The 19,228-nt window shown below is 45.5% G+C and overlaps 1 protein-coding gene across 3 annotated transcripts in view; it reads right to left on the bottom strand.

Annotated features, from left to right (window-relative positions):
- Positions 1 to 5,739, bottom strand: part of LOC139760556 (protein tramtrack, alpha isoform-like) — a 443,543-nt gene extending 437,804 nt beyond the window's left edge. For all 3 annotated transcript variants that reach the window (XM_071683894.1, XM_071683889.1, XM_071683888.1), the window contains exon 1: positions 5,174 to 5,739. In XM_071683894.1, the coding sequence (XP_071539995.1) occupies positions 5,174 to 5,289 (116 nt within the window). In that variant the 5' untranslated portion in view covers positions 5,290 to 5,739. The remainder of the gene's footprint in view (positions 1 to 5,173) is intronic.
- Positions 5,740 to 19,228: the final 13,489 nt, after the last annotated feature.

Genomic DNA, 19,228 nt, shown 5'->3' on the forward strand with positions numbered 1-19,228 from the left:
ATGGGGAAGAACCGCTGGGCAAAAACAGTGGGAAAGAACCACGGGGCAGACACAGTGGGTACGGCCCACTGGGAAAAACGATGGGTAAGACCCATTGAGCAAAAAATGGGTAAGAGCCACGGGGTCAAAACAATGGATATAGAACCACGGGGCAAAAAAAACACAATGGGAAAAGAACCACGGGCAAAAACCACTGGGTATGACTCAGTGGGTGAGGACCAGTGGGCAGGAATATGTCAAGGATAACAACGATGTTAATATCTGATTTACGGGAAGAAAAGATGATGACACAAAACTCCGAACAAAGACAGGCTTCTCTCTCTCTCTCTCTCTCTCTCTCTCTCTCTCTCTCTCTCTCTCTCTCTCTCTCTCTCTCTCTCTCTCTCTCTCTCTCTCATTACGATTGGAATTCATCACCTGTGAAGGGTGAAATGCGAGACACGTAAGACAGACAGCGTCGTTGTGTCCACCAGCAGGAAACACACGGCAGCCTCACCACCTGCTCCTAGGGTCGGATTCTACCTTTCCATTTGCATACCATTAACCATTCACGCTAAACCATAGATAAACGATTACGTTGAACCTGTTAGCACGGTCGTGAAGAACGAGTTAGGGAAGGGTTGCGGGGAGCGCTGGCATCAGCCTCATTTGTGGAACTGTTGGAGACCATCCTCTCAAGAGCGAGTGGTGCTGCTTGGGAGGAGAGGTGTAGGTGTACGCAATGCATCCTCCTCATGCTTTCCCTACATTCCTCTCGTCTCTCCTACACCAGATGGCGGCTGATGATGAGCGATTGATCATCAATTGCATCCTGATGAATGGACTCATTTCTGTACCAGAGATAGTAATCCTGAGACGCTCGTGGCAGTAGTATTTCTATCGCTGTAGGTTCGCCTGTCGTAAGTCATTATTTCTACAACCGTATGTCTCGTAGAACTTGTCACTTGAGTTGTAGTCATCATACATGCTCATGTCTACGACCTATATACACCTGCCGCTCACTCATCACCAAGTGTACGTGGGCGTATGGTCTCTCCGCTACACTCTTGGATATCTTTTTACCTTCGTGTCTCAGTGTACGTACGACATCCTCATTCCTTCATTACACCTCCGTTCACCTACACCCTCAGAACCCTCTTCCCACTACCTACACCCTACGCTTTACTCATCCCTACACCAACACCCAGCTCCATACACACGTTCCGGAACCCCCATTCAAACACCTACAACCCTACACCTTCCTCATCCCCACACGCAGGAGGCCGGCTGGCCTGCGGGGAGTGTGGGAACGGGCTGGGTGTTAGCGAGGGAGGGGTGTCGCGTGTAGGCTATCCTGGTACAACACGGCCGAGGGGTTGGTGACCGCCGCCGCCTGCCCTCAATAGCACCACGTCCAGGCATCGTCCGCTCGCTCTACAGTCTCATCTGTTCGCTCTACAGGTCCTTTCCTTGCTCTACAATCCCCTCGTGTTCGCTCTACACTCCTTCTTCTCGCTCTGTGTCCCTTATGTTCACTTCAGAGCCCTATCTCTGCAACCTCTACTGTTCGCTCTACAGCCTCATGTGCTTGCTCTACCGTCCTTATTGTTCAGTCTAAAGCCTCTTCTGTTCGTTCTACAGCCCCCTTCACTTTGTTCTGCAGCCACTTCCCTGAGCTGCACAACCTTCTGTTCGCTCTACAGCATCTGTTCACTCTGTAACTTCCTCGTTTCACTCTGCTGTCTCCCCCCTCTCTCTCGCTCTGTACCCCCTCTGCCTGCTCTGTAACTTCATCTGCTTGCTTTACAGCTTCCTCGCTCTGATGCCTCGCCTGCTTACTTTACCGCCGCGTCTCATCTGCCATGTCTGTTCCCTCTCGAGCTTCATCTCGTTGCTCTGCAGTCTTGTCTGTTCGATCTGCGTACTTTCCTCACTATACCTTACCCTGCTCACTTTACAGCCTCATCCAACAGCTTCATTTGCTCTCTCGACAGCCTCACCTGTTCTACTCACAGTTCTCAACAAACATCTGATGTCATACACCTTCATAGGTTTCTCAAAACTCCTCGTGGCACATTCGCCTCTTACTCGCACACCCACTACACTACACCGTCTCTCCTCTACACCCGTGCCCAGCATCCCTGACCTACACTCCTCCTACGGTCACACGGAACACTAGCAGTTGGAAAAGGGTTTAATTACACTGGTTCATCCAGCTCGTTAAGTTCCTGCCTTTTATGGTACCCCTTTCAGGGTTCTAGATGCAGTATAGGCATGCCTGATGGCTGCTGCTGCTGCTGCTTGTATCTAGGCTGTGTTCAAAACGACGTCATTGGTAGCTAATCCGGGTTCTACAACGGCGATCTGGCCTCTAGAGAGCCGCAGATGGCTCTGGCACATCCAACATGGTTGATCAAGACAGCATTTCCAGCAAAAGAAATCTTCAAAGACATCTATTACTAGCATTAACACTTTCATTAATTACAGTAAGAAAACTTACACCAGTGACTCTGATGGACTGTAATTACACAGAGAGGTTATCATTGACTAATTATGTTGCATTCCCTCCCTCCCCTCAGCGTGACCCAACACACCAGAAATAGACTGATTGGATTAGATGCTGAAACTCTTTATGTAGCGATTCGGCACACCAAAGACTCAGAAGTATGTATGAGCACTACAGGTCAGAATTTCCAAGTTAAAGTCATTAGATGTCAGGAAGTAAGCTATCACTTATGGACTAAGATTGAAGAAATAAGGCAGAAAAGAAAGTTCCACCATGACAGGGACACTGAACAGGAAGAAGACATACTGTGGACGAGATGGAGAAGAAGTACAATACTTGAAAAAAAAAAGACGAGGAGAAAAAAAAGTTAAGAACAGGATCACAGGAAGATACCTTAGCACAACAGCTTAAGTATATACATAAGAGAAAGATAATAAGAAAGATAAGGACTGAGGAGAAGAGCAGCACAGTGGAAGTGAGAGAGGAGAAAAAAAAGGTAAAAAGTCTTTGGACATCTAGAGAAAATAGACATAGAGATGATAAACATTGAAGAGAAGGAACGTTAAGCCCTCACGAGACAGGGAAAAAGAAAGTAGATAGAAGTATAAGTACGCTCAGAAAATAAACGACCAGGAAGTGCGAAATAGATTCTTAAGTAAAGAAAAAAAAAAGTCTATGAGGAAAAAAGAGAAAGGAAAATATTGGAGAGAAGGTGAGTGTTGAGGAGGTGGAGGAGGTGGGGGCGGCTGCTGCCGACGTCCTCACACAGGAGCGTCGGAGGAGCAGATTCCTGGCCAATCGACGGTGTGTTTACCCCTTGGCCGATGACGCGGCCCTCCCACACCGCACCTTATACCTCGCTGTTGCCGCGGCTGCGGACCCGAGTGTGTGAGTGTGTATGTGTGCGTGTTTGTGTGTGTGTGTGTGTGGTGGTGGATGGAGAAGAGGTTGTGCGGAGGTGATTGTGGCGATAATGGTGTTTGGTGAAGTGTTCTGTGTGTATGTAAGAGAGTGGTGACCCAATGTCTATGGCTATGAAGTGGTTGTGTAGAGGTTGGTGTGTATGTGTGTGTGTGTGTGTGTGTGTGTGTGTGTGTGTGTGTGTGTGTGTGTGTGTGTGTGTGTTAAAGGGGAGACTTCTTTTTTTTTTGCACTCTTGTTCCTCCGTCTTAACCTTATATGTATATACCATATATTTACTCCTATGTGTGTATATATATACACACAAATGCGTATTCCGTCGCATGCGAGCCATATATTTTTTTTCTTTTTATTCATACCTCTTTATCTATACTCCATCATGCAAGACAGAATTTCCAGTCTTCTACATACATACCAGCAGTGTAACCCCCCCCCACCTCACACGGGCTGGACAAAGTGCAAAGTTTAGTTGTTCCTCCTCCTCCTCCTCCTCCTCCTCCTCCTCCTCCTCCTTCTCCTCCTCCTCCTCGTTCCCCCCTGGATCTGACTGGACGACTTGCATGGCGATGAGAGAGGATCTGAATCAAGAGTTACGAATGCCGCCTGTGTCAATGAGTGCGGAGGTGAATGTACGTTTGCTGGCGACTCACTCCCGTGCTCGAGGAAGGTCACCCACTACACATGAAGGACGGAAGTTACGTTCGAGTGATCGACCAAAACTAAGTCATTTTCACAGAAGTTTACGAAACGCAGGCGCGGGAAAATATTGTCTGGTGTTAGATGATTTTCCCTTCCTCCTCCTTTCTCTGGATAACACTGTGTGGGGATATACGTACAGGACACCCCACCGTGAAACACCACACACATGACTGATGGCAGAGACGACCATCATCAGGTGATGCTTGAAGACTAAGATTAGCTGATGCGCCTCGATCACCTGATGACCCTGAACGCTACAATCAGCCACACACACACACACACACACACACACACACACACACACACACACACACACACAAGGGGCTGAGGCGGCAGGGCGACAAGGCCAACTGGTGCACCACCATCACCAAATGTTCAGCAACACCATAGCCAACTGGTGCATGACGATCGACGGACGAGTCCTGGATGACATCATGATCAGCTGGTGCCGTCGCAGCGCAATGAAACGTTCAGCTGTGTTGCGTTTGTACAACACCATCTGTTGACACCGTGGTACATCGCGATCAGCTGATGCCCTTGTACACTACGATCAGCTGATGCCACACAGTCAGCTGATGTACGTGAAGACCATAGTCAGCTGATTCCCCTGAGCAAAATGGTCAGCTGATGCCCCCTCCACACAACGATCAGCTGATTCACTCGTAAATCAGCACTTCTTTGTGGAGCTGCTGTTCTCGTACTGTTTACATTTTCTTCATTTTCTTTTAATTCTACGAGTGTCAGTGAATATGAAGTAAAAATGGATGGAGAAGAAGCGGGGCTGGATCATTACCTCTTCGCAAACTTCACCATCAAACTACACGTGAGGAGCATGCACGTGGGTGCAGGAACAGCGCACGTTGTAAAATCCCTCCTTCCAAACATCTAATGAAACTTTAGGGAAGACCAGCGTCATCACTTAGTAATACTCGACGAAGAAAGTGACAGTTCACAGCCACGCTGTGGTAGGCACAGGGGCAGTGAATATTTTTACACACACACAATACACACACTCAGCACCAGAGGGAAAATGTTTGTGTTCGTTTAGAGTTCTCGTATGGGACTTACCTGGTCCGTATGGGCGGTAGGGAAGGAATATCACTGCACAGGTAACAGCCACAATCCAAGGTTCTTGCCTCGTCACAGGCTTGGGGACGGGCGAACACGGGCACAAATGTACACATAAGAAAGCCTCACACAACCCATCCTTTTTCTCTCAGTAAAAACTCTGATGCACCATAGCTCTTAGGGAGTGAGTGTTGTCTGCGATCACTTCCACAGTTCATTTGATAACCTTCACTGTGAGTAGAGAACCTCCTGAGGCCGTCCACACCGCGGCGCCTGCACGTGGTGAAGGAGGGGGAGGAGGGTGGTGGAGGGGGGGTTGGGGGTTGGGATCGGACGGACGGTTGTACAAGCTCCGGGAAGGGCAGCAGTGATGGAAGACGTATCAACAGCAACAGCAGTAGTGGCGGCAGCAGGAACAGCAGCACAGGAGCGGCAAGAGCGTGGTGGTGGCAGAAAGGCTAGGGTGGTGGTGGTGGTGGTGGTGGTGTGGAGCCGCGCTGCGCTGACATGTTCACCGAGATACAGACTGGGGGGAAGTGCGCCTTCGCCAGTCCTCTCTCCTCCCCACCGCTGTACCTCACTACCTCGTCTGCTGCCGCCGCCTCCTCCTCCATCACCTCCCTCACCCCTCACGTGTTCCCGCCTCTACTCATCCCCGTCACTTGTCCCTTCATTCCCCTCGAATGTCCATAGTGACCCACCCCACCTTCATACCTCTTCCCTTCCACACGAATTGACATTTTGTATGACCTTTCTCCCGTTTTCTCCTGCACCGCTTGTATTCTCAGCCATTCCTATCTCCCTTACATGTTGTTTATACCCTCCTTACTCTTTACATTGTTTTCTGATCCTCTCCTTTTCAAGTTAAGCCCCATTACTCCCCCATCTTTATATTCTAACTTGTGTCACTCTCCTGTCCGTATCTCTCACTCATCTCATTGACCTCCTCACTTTCCCCCACTTACAGAAAAAGAACTTTGTAACTTAGTGTCCACAGTAACGTCCATATACACAACACCCTCACCACCTGCTCTCATCACTGGCCTCCTTCCTCCCTTACCATTATCACCGTCCCTGACCCCAGCGGTCATTAACCTCTGTGATGCCCCATTGTGATATACAACTCTCCTCTCTTTCCATTGGCACCCTTCCCTTCCATCCCATATCTCCAGGAGATCCACACTCGAGGGCAGTACATTATCAGTATAATGATACGTCAGTGCAGCACAGACTGCCCTCTGTTGACGGAGGCCCCCCTGTCCTGCCGCTCCTGTGCTAATTAACTCGGCTTTTTCCCCCCTGGAATAATTTGTCTCATGCTTCATCAAACCCGTTTTACAACACGCTTCTCCCCAGCACTAACTCACCCAAGTTTCCCCCTGAGTTTGGAATGTATTGTCTTGCCTCCCTTCCACCTATAGGGATCTCATGGCAAGTGGTAAGTACTTACAGTGAGTAGGTCCTGACTCGTGGCCCCACGACACCGTGAGTACCATCACATGGCGGTCCTTCGCGTCATTCAAAACCCGTCGGTTCATAGCAGCGAACGTAATAAACTCGTAGGAAGAAGAGAGGAAGTGATTCGGAGTATGATTCTCAGTCTGATTCCCTGAATAGTTATGGGAATGGTTCTCTGTATACCTACAGTCCGGGTCTGGATTGTTTCCGAGTGAGCTAGGGTTCGAGTCTCTTGTGTTTCCGAATATTTATGTGTGTGTGTGTGTGTGTGTGTGGGTGTGTGTCATTTTTAGTCTGTTTGTTTTTGGGGAAAGAGAGACAACGTTAAACATAATTTCTCAATTCTACCTTCTCCGTGTCAAGGAATCAGAAGCCTTGGTAATCTTTCATCATTACCCTACTTTATGTTGACGTGTCTCTATCGTGATGGCAGTTTAGCTTCCCCACCTTCGTTCTGTCCTGTGTTGATTTATTACGTCTCTTTACACACACACACACACACACACACACACACACACATATATATATATATATATATATATACATATATATATATATATATATATCTTTTTCTTTTTCTTTCAAACTATTCGCCATTTCCCGCGTTAGCGAGGTAGCGTTAAGAACAGAGAACTGGGTCTTTGAGGGAATATCCTCACCTGGCCCCCTTCTCTGTTCCTTCTTTTTGAAAAAAAAAAAAAATAATGAGAGGGGCGGATTTCCAGCCCCCCGCTCCCTCCCCTTTTAGTCACCTTCTACGACACGCAGGGAATACGTGGGAAGTATTCTTTCTCCCCTATCCCCAGGGATAATATATATATATATATATATATATATATATATATATATATATATATATATATATATATGTATATATATGTATATATATGTATATATATGTATATATATGTATATATATGTATATATATGTATATATATATATATATATATATATATATATATATATATATATATATATATATATATATATATATATATATATATATATTGGATATACCTTCAGTACCTTACCAGCCTTACGTATGCCAGTTCATAATACCTGCTTCTTACATATATTTGTATCAAGTTTCCTCACTCTTCGGTTCTCATCAAAGCACCTCATTACGAGACATCATCAGTTTCCCGTGCATCCTGACCAGTAACATTTGTCTGTGTCAGCGAAGCATTGCTCTCGCTCTTCGTGGTCTGGATTGTAGCTCATGTTATCTGTCAATGTCTGTGTTTGCTCTGTTGATCCGGTTAGCTCCCATACCGTTTTCTAGAACGCCGACATGGTAGCTTTTCCTTTCATGTGAAATTTCCAGTCATTCTTTCTACAGGTCGCTCTCTCTCCTCTCTTCTCCTCTCCTCTCCTCTCCTCTCCTCTCCTCTCCTCTCCTCTCTCTCTCTCTCTCTCTCTCTCTCTCTCTCTCTCTCTCTCTCTCTCCTCTCCTCTCCTCTCCTCTCTCTCTCTCTCTCTCTCTCTCTCTCTCTCTCTCTCTCTCTCTCTCTCTCAGGGTCACTTTCAGCTCGTGCAATACAGGTCTTTCCATATAGCAGTCCTTAATCAATCCAGTATTTGCCTCATCGTTTTAAGTCTTCCTTATTTTTGTGCTAGCCTCCCCAACGTAACATATATAAGGCTTTGCCTCGTATCGTCTTTTTATGATAAGTCTGTCGGGAATTTTTAAGTTGGGCACGTATTAGTTAGTGTCTCTCCTCATGTTGAGATGGGCATGTTCTAGTCTCCCGTGCCAGCTTTTATTCTATTACTTAATCCGTGTGAATTTATCACGTGCTATTTTCTGCTTGTTAAACTTCAGTTCAGCCACGTACCTATCTCCCCATGCTAATTTTTACTCAGTCATGTGCCTAATCTCCTAGTGTTAACTTGTACTCAGCTACGTTTTTTAATTTCCCCATGTTCATTTTTACTCAGTCACATTAACTTTGAATTGCCACACATCTTGATCTCCCCATGTTAGTTTTTTACACCATCAGCCACGTGTTAATCTCCCCATGATACCTTGTACAGTCACGCACTAATCTCCCCATGCTAACTCTAGGTTGATTCAGGACAGAGCCCTCCTTGCGTCACCTTATCACAGTTATCCCTGGCAAAGGTGTCTGTCTGTTTCCTCTGCAGGTGTGGCTTACCAATCCCATTTAACGACGGTGCCGTCATTTCTCTTCGTCGACGATTCTAATGCTTTCACTCCACGGTCAAGCGCCAAGTTACGAGAACGCAATTTACACAAGGTTAATTTTGATTCCTCTTGAACGTACTGTCTTTCATTTTTCTGTTTTAGGGCACTAAGAGGTGAGCCTCTCTCTCTCTCTCTCTCTCTCTCTCTCTCTCTCTCTCTCTCTCTCTCTCTCTCTCTCTCTCTCTCACACACACACACACACACACATCCCATCTCCATCCCTTCCCCGCATCTAGTCACAGTCCCATCACGATGATTTACACCTCCCCACTTCAGCTACTGCCCATCTCCAAATCCCACGACTCGTTCCTCCCTATCTTGTTTACTGTAGACTTCCCCTCTCTCCTCCCTCCGCACGACTCTCCTCTTATCTCAAGTGTGGCACAGGTAGGCCCGGCCGTCACCCCATGAACACCCTATCCTCTGGTCTCATTTGCCTGTCTTCTCGTCCGTCCGTTCGCGTCCCTCAAACCCTCTCGGGCTGGTCTCCTTCACACTTTGCCAAATGCCTTAAGGGAGACCAATGATTTTACTGGTCCCTTGTTAAACTTCTACTTATAATTATTTCTCGTAGACTGTTTCTCCTACGTACACTAGACTACGTAGGTTGCCTTGTAATGGGATGGTTCATGTACTCCACAACCATTCAGTTCGTGTTTCTGTACCATCTCGTCCTGTCTGATCTCAAACCTCGGCCCGCCTCCTCCTCTGCGCCATAGCGTTGGTACTCTTTCCCACCTTCTAAAGGTATTACCTCGGCTTCTGCTCCCGTGGGCTAGCAACTTGCATTACCCCCAACCATTACCCACACCGTGCACTGCTTGGCAAGCCACTGCGTCATACCATTACCACATCACGTGGAAGTTGGCCACTCAAGGGCGGGCCTCCGTGATGGCAGTTATCTTTCCCTCCAGCCAATATCCTTTTAGGACTCTTTGACCTTCTCATGTTCTACCTAACAAGTAAGGCCTTTCTGATTTCAATGGTTAAGGTATCCCACAGTCTTCAAAAACCCATAGAGGCCATCGTTCTTTTTCTATCCTTCCTTCACTTTTTCTTTCTTTCTTTTCTTTTTTTTTTCTTGTTGCCGTTTTTCATGTTGTTTTACCAAGGGCTTCATCTCGATGACGACTCTCACTGAGTCGTGTGTCTGGACCCGTCGACGTATACGAGAGAGAGAGAGAGAGAGAGAGAGAGAGAGAGAGAGAGAGAGAGAGAGAGAGAGAGAGAGAGAGGATCGCAGTACGTCGGCGCACGTGTGATCACAGTCCTCGCCAGACCGCATGGCTGTATCATTACCTCCCTCCTCACGCACGGCCTGCGCGTACCGGTCAGGTCTCTACCTACAACAGGTGGGTGGGTCGGGGCGCGTCCCTTCCTCAACGCTGACCCCGCCACCAACCTGTCATCAGTCCGGCGCTACTCTGGCGTGAGTGAGCGATCGATCCCGAGGCCATTAGCTGGCTAGGTGAGTGCCGTGGCTACTCCAGTACTGTTGGGAAATGACACGGTGGAACTGCCAGAGTGCTGTTTACAGACATTTCTTCTTTTTTTTTTTTTTTGAAACTGGATGATGAGAGGTTGATAAAGTAGTACTTACACTCAACTGGGGATTTTAGATTTCAGAGACTTCACACACACACACACACACACACACACACACACAAAAAAAAAAAAAAAAAAAAAAGACTAACCTCTCCCACTATATACTGACTGGTCCCTCCCATCATATACAGGCCGAGCCCTCCCACTGTACACTGACTAGTCCCTTACACAGTAGAGAGACCAGCTCCTCCCACTATAAAGAGACCAGCCCCTCCCACTATAATGAAGGCAGCTCCTCCCACTATAAAGAGACCAGCCCCTCCCACTATAATGAAGCCAGCTCCTCCCACTATAAAGAGACCAGCCCCTCCCACTATAATGAAGCCAGCTCCTCCCACTATAAAGAGACCAGCCCCTCCCACTATAATGAAGCCAGCTCCTCCCACTATAAAGAGACCAGCCCCTCCCCCTAATAAGGAGCATAAGGGACCAGACCCCTCCCCTATAAAGAGACCGACCCTCCCCTATAAGAGACCAGCCCCTCCCACTATAAAGAGACCAGCCCCTCCCCCTATAAAGAGACCAGGCCCCTCCACTATAAAGAGACCAGCCCCTCGGAAAATGAAAAAAAAAACGCCAGCGTCCCTCCTCCGCCCAGCCCGCAGTAACAAGGCCAGCCCCTCCTACTATTAAGGTGTCAACCCCTCCCACTACAGAGAAGGTCTGCCCGTCTCAGAGTGACCTTGTGAAATAACTACCCATCAAGACCTCACTCCTCAACATACGAGGTTCCTCGCGCACCTCCTGAAGAGATCGCTCACCTTCTTAGAATTCTCCGAGCTGTGTTGACAACGGCATTTCCGGAAACTGGAGAAGATAACGATAAGCTAAGCTCTTGAGACTCATCACACGACACACACACATACACACACACACACACACGCGCGCGCGTATGTATATATATATATATATATATATATATATATATATATATATATATATATATATATATATATATATATACACTGTGTAACCTTTTGCACATCTATTTTTCTCATACCATTTAAATCCATTAGATTTCCTTTCTATCAGTCCTCACGAGAATACTCACCACTGTTAAGTTAGGCTCGTAAACCAGTTGGAATCGAAGTACTTACCGTCCAGTCGAACCCTAAAACAGTTATTAAGTGCGCATAGATTATCGGACCGAGTACTAGTGTCCAGTGTGAGACACCGAGTGGATCCTGTGTGGACGCCGCTTTGCCTCCCCGACTCTGACCGTGTCCGTAGGGATGGAGGGATGGGCGAGTTCCCGCCATGCCTGTTGAACTCATTGTCTCGAGAGCTGAATTGAATTCATATAATTCGTTTTATTATTCTACATTCATTTTAAGAGAAGGAGCAATATGATTAATATTCATTGGAATGGGAAATATGATTAATATCCAGTGGAAAGGATATATGATTAATATTCACTGGGAAGGGAATATGATTAATACTCAGTGGTAAAAAAAAAAAAAAAAGGAGTGACATGCAAAGGAAAGGCAAAGTTCGATTACTTTTTCTCCCAATTTTGTAGCTGTCAAAACAATAGTGCTGTCCATCACGCTCATAATGATGTTGCATTTGAAGAGGAAAACTATCTACAAAATTCACAAGGCAGTGGTCTTATTGTACTGTATAATGTACTGAAGAAAAAGGGAATTATTCCCGGCTGACTCAAACCCATGATATTTATTTATTTATTTGTTTATTATACTTTGTCGCTGTCTCCCGCGTTTTGCGAGGTAGCGCAAGGAAACAGACGAATGAATGGCCCAACCCACCCACATACACATGTATATACATACACGTCCACACACACGCACATATACATACCTATACATCTCAACGTATACATATATATATACACACACAGACATATACATATATATACACATGTACATAATTCATACTGTCTGCCCTTATTCATTCTCGTCGCCACCACGCCACACATGAAATGACAACCCCCTCCCCCCCGCATGTGCGCGAGGTAGCGCTAGGAAAAGACAACAAAGGCCACATTCGCTCACACTCAGTCTCTAGCTGTCATGTATAATGCACCGAGATATATATATATATATATATATATATATATATATATATATATATATATATATATATATATATATATATATATATATATATGATATAGTCACGCGCTCGTATCATATTGCATACCGCGTCATCAAACGCTCTTTAACTTGCTCAAGAAGATGTGCTAAGCACTATTGAGATAACAAAGGAATACAAAGGAATGCAAAAAGCACCAGATCACCACTGGGTCCTTTCGAAGTTCTTTGTGATAGCTGAAGGGGTCAGAAACAGAGGAGAAATACCGGGAAACTTTATATATATCTGCCGAGGAACGTATAAGACTCAGATGTGGAATGGAAGATCTCAGTATATTTTGTCCAGTGTTTCATAAAACGTATCTGTGGCGCTGCCGTTACCTGCACTTGTGGTGTACCATCCCATACGTTTGACAATCCTGTTGAAGGATGAGAGACGCAAGAGAGTACCTTCCTTTGCCTCATTCCAGTGTTAAATCGTTCGCTCACGAGCTTGAATTCCAGTGACCACGAGTGTGAAATCACACTTGGGTTCAGGTCTCTAAAGACAGGTGTTCATATCAAAGCCGCCCGTTGTCTTTTCATCCTTGTTCGTCGCTCTCGAATAGCTGTATCACATTACCGCATTACCTTCTCGCTTCCTCCAGAGGTGAATGCCGTAGGTTTAGGTGGTCATCTAGAGACGGCTCTCGAAGGGTTTGTGTGTGTGTGTGTGTGTGTGTGTCTCTTGCTCCGGCACTCTTCGAGGTAGCTCGCAGCTGAACTCTTAGTTCCTGGGTATATATTTTTTCTCTCTTTCTTCGCGTGGGCTTATCGAAACTATGCACGTCATTTAAGATGAGGACTCGTCAGTGAACTGTAGAGAGTGAGTGCTAGTTTTCTAGACCTGAATTTTCTAACAGGAATCCTAGAATTGTGTGTTTTCTATTTTCTTTTTTTTCCATGCGTCTGAGCTCAGCCTGCTTGGCTTCAGGTCATTGGAAAGTATCCATTCAACTAAATCCCTTTCCCCGTTTTCGTTTTTGTACGTCATCAGGATTCATTTTGTAGCTTCTCTTCTATTCTTTCCTTTTTTTTTCTTTCATTTTCATGGCTGATGTGTAAAATGTTATGCATACTTGATTTTAGAATACATTTCCCACCTGTGGGACCAGTCTGTCAGGTGTGTTTATATCAGTCTGCAACATAAATTTCTTTTTTTTCAGTGACAGCTCACGCAGGTGCCTGAGAATTCACTCATGTATACTGACAGTCATGCTCTAGGGAGGAAGGTGTGGTAAAGGAAAATTAAAAACGAATGTGAATAAAATGCATTATATATATGTGAACTTGTAAAAGATTCTTATCGTAAAAGCTTTGTGGATACTATTATATATATATATATATATATATATATATATATATATATATATATATATATATATATATATATATATATATATATATATATGTGTGTGTGTGTGTGTGTGTGTGTGTGTGTGTGTGTGTGTGTGTTTTATCATTATTTTTTATACTTTGTCGCTGTCTCCCGCATTAGCGAGGTAGCGCAAGGAAACAGACTAAAGAATGGCCCAACCCATCCACATACACATGTATATACATACACGTCCACACACGCACATATACATGCCTATACATTTCAACGTATACATATATATATATATATATATATATATATATATATATATATATATATATATATATATATATATATAGATAGATAGATAGATAGATAGATACACAGACATATACATATATACACATGTACATACATAATTCATACTTGCTGCCATATTCATTCCCGTCGCCACCGCGCCACATATGAAATGACACCTCCCCCGCACACGCGCGAGGTAGCGCTCGGAAAAGACGACAAAGGCCACATTCGTTTACACTCACTCTCTAGCTGTCATGTATAATGCACCGAAACCACAGCTCCCTTTCCACATCCAGGCTCCACAAAACTTTCCATGGTTTACCCCAGACGCTTCACATGCCCTGGTTCAATCCATTGACAGCACATGGACCCCGGTATACCACATCGTTCTAATATATATATATATATATATATATATATATATATATATATATATATATATATATATATATATATATAGCTCCACACCTTTAGTATTACCATATACATCGGTATGACACACACAAATAGAAAAAAATCGTTGCGATCTTTCTATTTCTTGCAACATCTCCGTCAGTAGCAAGAGATCTTCCTCCTCCAGCTGCAGGCTGTGTTCCTCCCTGTCATCGCGTTTGACTGAGGCGCGTCTCTACACTGCAGTCACGAGCGCATTGTATATTGTTCCCCTCCGGCGTATAACTCCCAGAGCTGTCACCACCTCCCCTGACCAACACTCTAACGAACCGAAGCTTTTCCACTTTTGGCGTGAGAGACGATTCTGGCCTTTCTCCTTTCCTTTCCTAAAATCAATGGACATCGTTCTTACGGTAACTCACAGCCGGGCTAAGTGCTTCTCTCCGTGTGGAAAGGGGGGGGGGGGGGGACAAGGTATGTCAAGGAGATTACCTAGCTTTTCCAACAGCTGCTTTTAACTATTGAGGGAGCGGGCGAAAGTGCTGGGAGTGTTGAAAAATGTGTGGAAGGTGAGAACATTACCTCGGAAAGCAAAAATGGGGATTTATGAAGAAGTAGTGGTTCCAACATTGTTATATGGTTGAGAGGCGTGGGTTATAGATAGGGTTGTGCGGAGGAGGGTGGATGTGTTGGAAATGGGATGTTTGAAGACAATATGTGTGAGTTGGTTTGATCGAGTAAGTAATGAAAGGGTAAGAGAGATGTGTGATAATAAAAAGAGTGTGGTTGAGAGAGCAGAAGAGGGTGTATTGAAATGGTTTGTTCACATGGAGAAAATGAGTGAGGAAAGATTGACCAAGAGGATATATGCGTCAGAGGTGGAGGGAACGAGGAGAAGTGGGAGACCAAATTAGAGGTGGAAGGATGGAATTAAAAAGATTTCGAGTGATCGGGGCCTGAACATGCAGGAGGATGAAAGGCGTGCAAGGAATAGAGTGAATTGGAATGAAGTGGTATACCGGGGTTGACGTGCTGTCAGTGGATTGAACCAGGGCATGTGAAGCGTCTGGGGTAAACCATGGAAAGTTTTGTGAGGCCTGGATGTGGAAAGGGAGCTGTGGTTTCGGTGCATTATACATGACAGCTCGAGACTGAGTGTTAACGAATGTGGCCTTTGGTGTCTTTTCCTAGCGCTACCTTGCGCGCTTGCGGGGAGGAGGGGGGGGTGTCATTTCATGTGTGGCGCGGTGGCGACGGGAATGAATAAATGCAGAAAGTATGAATTATGTACATGTTTATATATGTATATGTCTTAGTATATATAGATATGTATACTTTGAAATGTATAGGTATGTATATGTGCGCGTGTGGACGTATATGTATATACATGTGTATGTGGGTGGGTTGGGCCATTCTTTCGTCTGTTTCCTTGCGCTCCCTTGCTAACGCGGGAGACAGCGACAGAGTATGATAGATATAACAATAGTAATAATGATAATATATATATATATATATATATATATATATATATATATATATATATATATATATATATATATATATATATATATATATATTTGAATAAAGACATCATACGTGTACAAGATTAAGACGAAGCAACAATACACAGGTGTGAATTTCTTTCCCCGTAACACACACACACACACACACACACACACACACACACACAAGTCAAGACAGCATATAATGAATACAAGCTGCTCTAGGTATGCCAGAGATGAAATAAAAAACATCCAGTAGAGAATCTTCTTTACATTTCTCAAATCTTCTTAAAGAGCTTTATAATACACGATATAATTCAGGGTGATGTTACACGTACGTTCATTATCGCCCTTGATGATGTGCATCGGTAAAAGACGGTCCTAAGTGGAGTGTCCGTTACTGGCCATCATCAGGGTCATGAATCACTCATGCGAGGGAGCGTGGGAAGGAGGGAGAGGCAAGGGAGGAGGCCTGGCTACCACACGATAGAGTTGGTGGCGGAGCGTTTGGTGGCGTTGGTGGAAGACGAGGTGGGTGGGAGGGGGGTTGTCAGACTGTTGCCACGTAGGATAGGCAGTCGTGGTGGAAGACTGACGTTGGTAGAAGACTGTTGTCGTCACACAGGAGTGGTGGTGGCTGAACAGCAGAAGGATGATGGCACAGGAAGGCAGACGTGGGTGGCAAGATGTTGCCACACAGGGACAAAAGAAGGTGGTGGTCGAGAGGTGGAAGAAGAGGGAGGTGCGTGTGGTTGTGTGGCGGCACAAGTAGCCGTACTACTGGGATCATGTGCACGTCTCTCTGATACGTACATGTGGCATACGTGCATGTGGTCAGATCATTTCAGTGCATGGAAGAACCAAACACACACACACACACGGACAAAAGCTGGAGGGTCGCCGGCGTGTACTGGTCCGTGGGTCGTGTAGGCGTAAAGTTGACGTTGTACACGCAGGTCATGAACAGTGTGCATGTATGTGCATGTATCTCATGGGACGTGCCTCTGCTGCTGATGTGTGCCGACCACGTATATGTATGAATGAGGCACTTAAGAAGTATATCGTTGGGGCCTTATATGCGTGCGTGTGTGTGTGTGTGTGTGTGTGTGTAGCTCAGATGAAATACATATGGTAGAATTCTGCAGTGCTGCATATTCACCGCATGAGGACTAGGATGTTGAGATGAGGTACCGTTTAAACCCACACGGGAATGTTGCACTCGGTGTTAGCGCACTGCCGGAGAGGCCCGGCAGCTCGCAGACCTGAGATCAGTTACTCTCAAACAAGATTACGCCTCTATCCTGGTATGCCAGTGATTCTATCAGTGATAAGACAGACACTCAAACCTCCTCTCTCTCTTTCTCAGTAACTATATCCCAACAGGACTCAATTCCCTGTAAATAGTAACAAAATCATATACGTATAAGGAGGAAAAAATCATACAATGAACTTTCTAACCACCGGTTTTATAAATGCAATATAAAGCCCCTGATTTCCTACAATCTTCCTCCTCTTATCTTTTAGAGACAGATAAACCGACGGATCGGGTGAGAGAAGTAATGCCAGACATTTACAAAACATATGAGGTTTGTGGTAGCTGGCACACCATCACAGGGGAGAGAGAGAGAGAGAGAGAGAGAGAGAGAGAGAGAGAGAGAGAGAGAGAGAGAGAGAGAGAGAGAGAGAATATGCAGGCTGACGTTCGCAGCATAAAGATAAGGAGGGAAAACGGGTGAGACTTGAAAGTAAAATCTTATAAAAGGAACAGTTTGATTGTCGGGTTTCGGTGCTTGCCTTACGCTGGCTGGTAAGCGCTGCACGATTTTAAGTGATGAAATTAGAGCAATATACGTATATATATATGTAGACTTTCCCCTCCACGTTATCCACACTTTATCTTTGTCTGTTTCTTTCCACTGTACATCTTTTAACTGCTTTTTTTTTTTCTCCCCATTGATCTATCGGTTTCCTTTCTTTCCTCTATGATATCTCTTTCCTGCTTTTCTCCCATTTCTCTTTTCGTAACTATTTTCTGATCAACGAGAAACCGCTAAACGTTGTACACACAGAGGAAAAGATACTGTAAGAAGAGAAGGGAAGAAGAAGAAGAAACATTTAGTCAGGTGGAAATAACAGATACAGTGGACGGCCACTAACCCCGACAACAGGGTGTGAGGTGTTCCTATGATGGTGTGTGGTAGTGTGTGGTGTGTGGGAAGGGGTGGTGGCAGATCTTGCGGCAGCGTCTGTGTCAGATAACTGATAAAGATCAGTTTATTGAATTCATGTAGCCATCCAGCCAAACGATATACAGTCGAGGAATTACATATTTGGTTGGTGGGGGTCATTGTAGTAACTGGTTTAGTGGTCACAAAAGAACTCAAGATCAAAGGCAGGTCGTGGATTCTTCCGCGCTTTGGACAAGCACATGGGTCATGTCTATCTACATAGCACGGAACTTTATGTGTGGCTTATGGATGTGTCTTATACACGTGCTGGAGACTTCTGGGGGTAATAGCATTGTTGCTGCCTTCCCGGGAGTTCTAGTAGTGGGGTAGTGGCCTCAGCGGGGACATTGTGGATGTACTACGGCCATGGTAATACGATGGAGCTGAGTCCTGACTATGAATATGCTTTTGGCTGTCGCGATGATGGGGGAACTGTGGTATGAGGCGTCCGGGATGGTGCAGTGCGGCCGTGGCAGAACAACTGTACGACAGCAGAGGTGCGCTGTGCCCACTGGCAATGTGATTGGTGACCAGGGATCTGATTGTGGTTTAGAGCGTCCAGCAGGTTGTGTGCACAGCCCAACCCACACACGAAAGGCAGAGTCGGTGTGTAGGTGGCTGAATTTTTTTTTTATATACACTCTCTCTCTCTCTCTCTCTCTCTCTCTCTCTCTCTCTCTCTCTCTCTCTCTCTCTCTCTCTCTCTCTCTCTCTCTCTCTCTCTCTTAGATATTCTTTTTATGTTCTAGTTTATTGACCAAACCTCTTGACCGTCCCTTCTCCCTCTATTCCTTTCTCCATAACCCAGCTTCCACACAGCGCCATCCTCCTCCTCTTCCTCCCCGCATGAGGCCTACACCTGCCGCAGCACCCCAGTCTCCCCAGGTTACCAGCCGGCGATGATAAGATAACACAGTTTGTCGCGGGAAGTTTGTCCTACATCATCCTCCCTCC

This window comes from Panulirus ornatus, chromosome 37 (genome assembly GCF_036320965.1).
Source record: "Panulirus ornatus isolate Po-2019 chromosome 37, ASM3632096v1, whole genome shotgun sequence".
NCBI classification, from domain to species: Eukaryota; Metazoa; Arthropoda; class Malacostraca; order Decapoda; family Palinuridae; genus Panulirus; species Panulirus ornatus.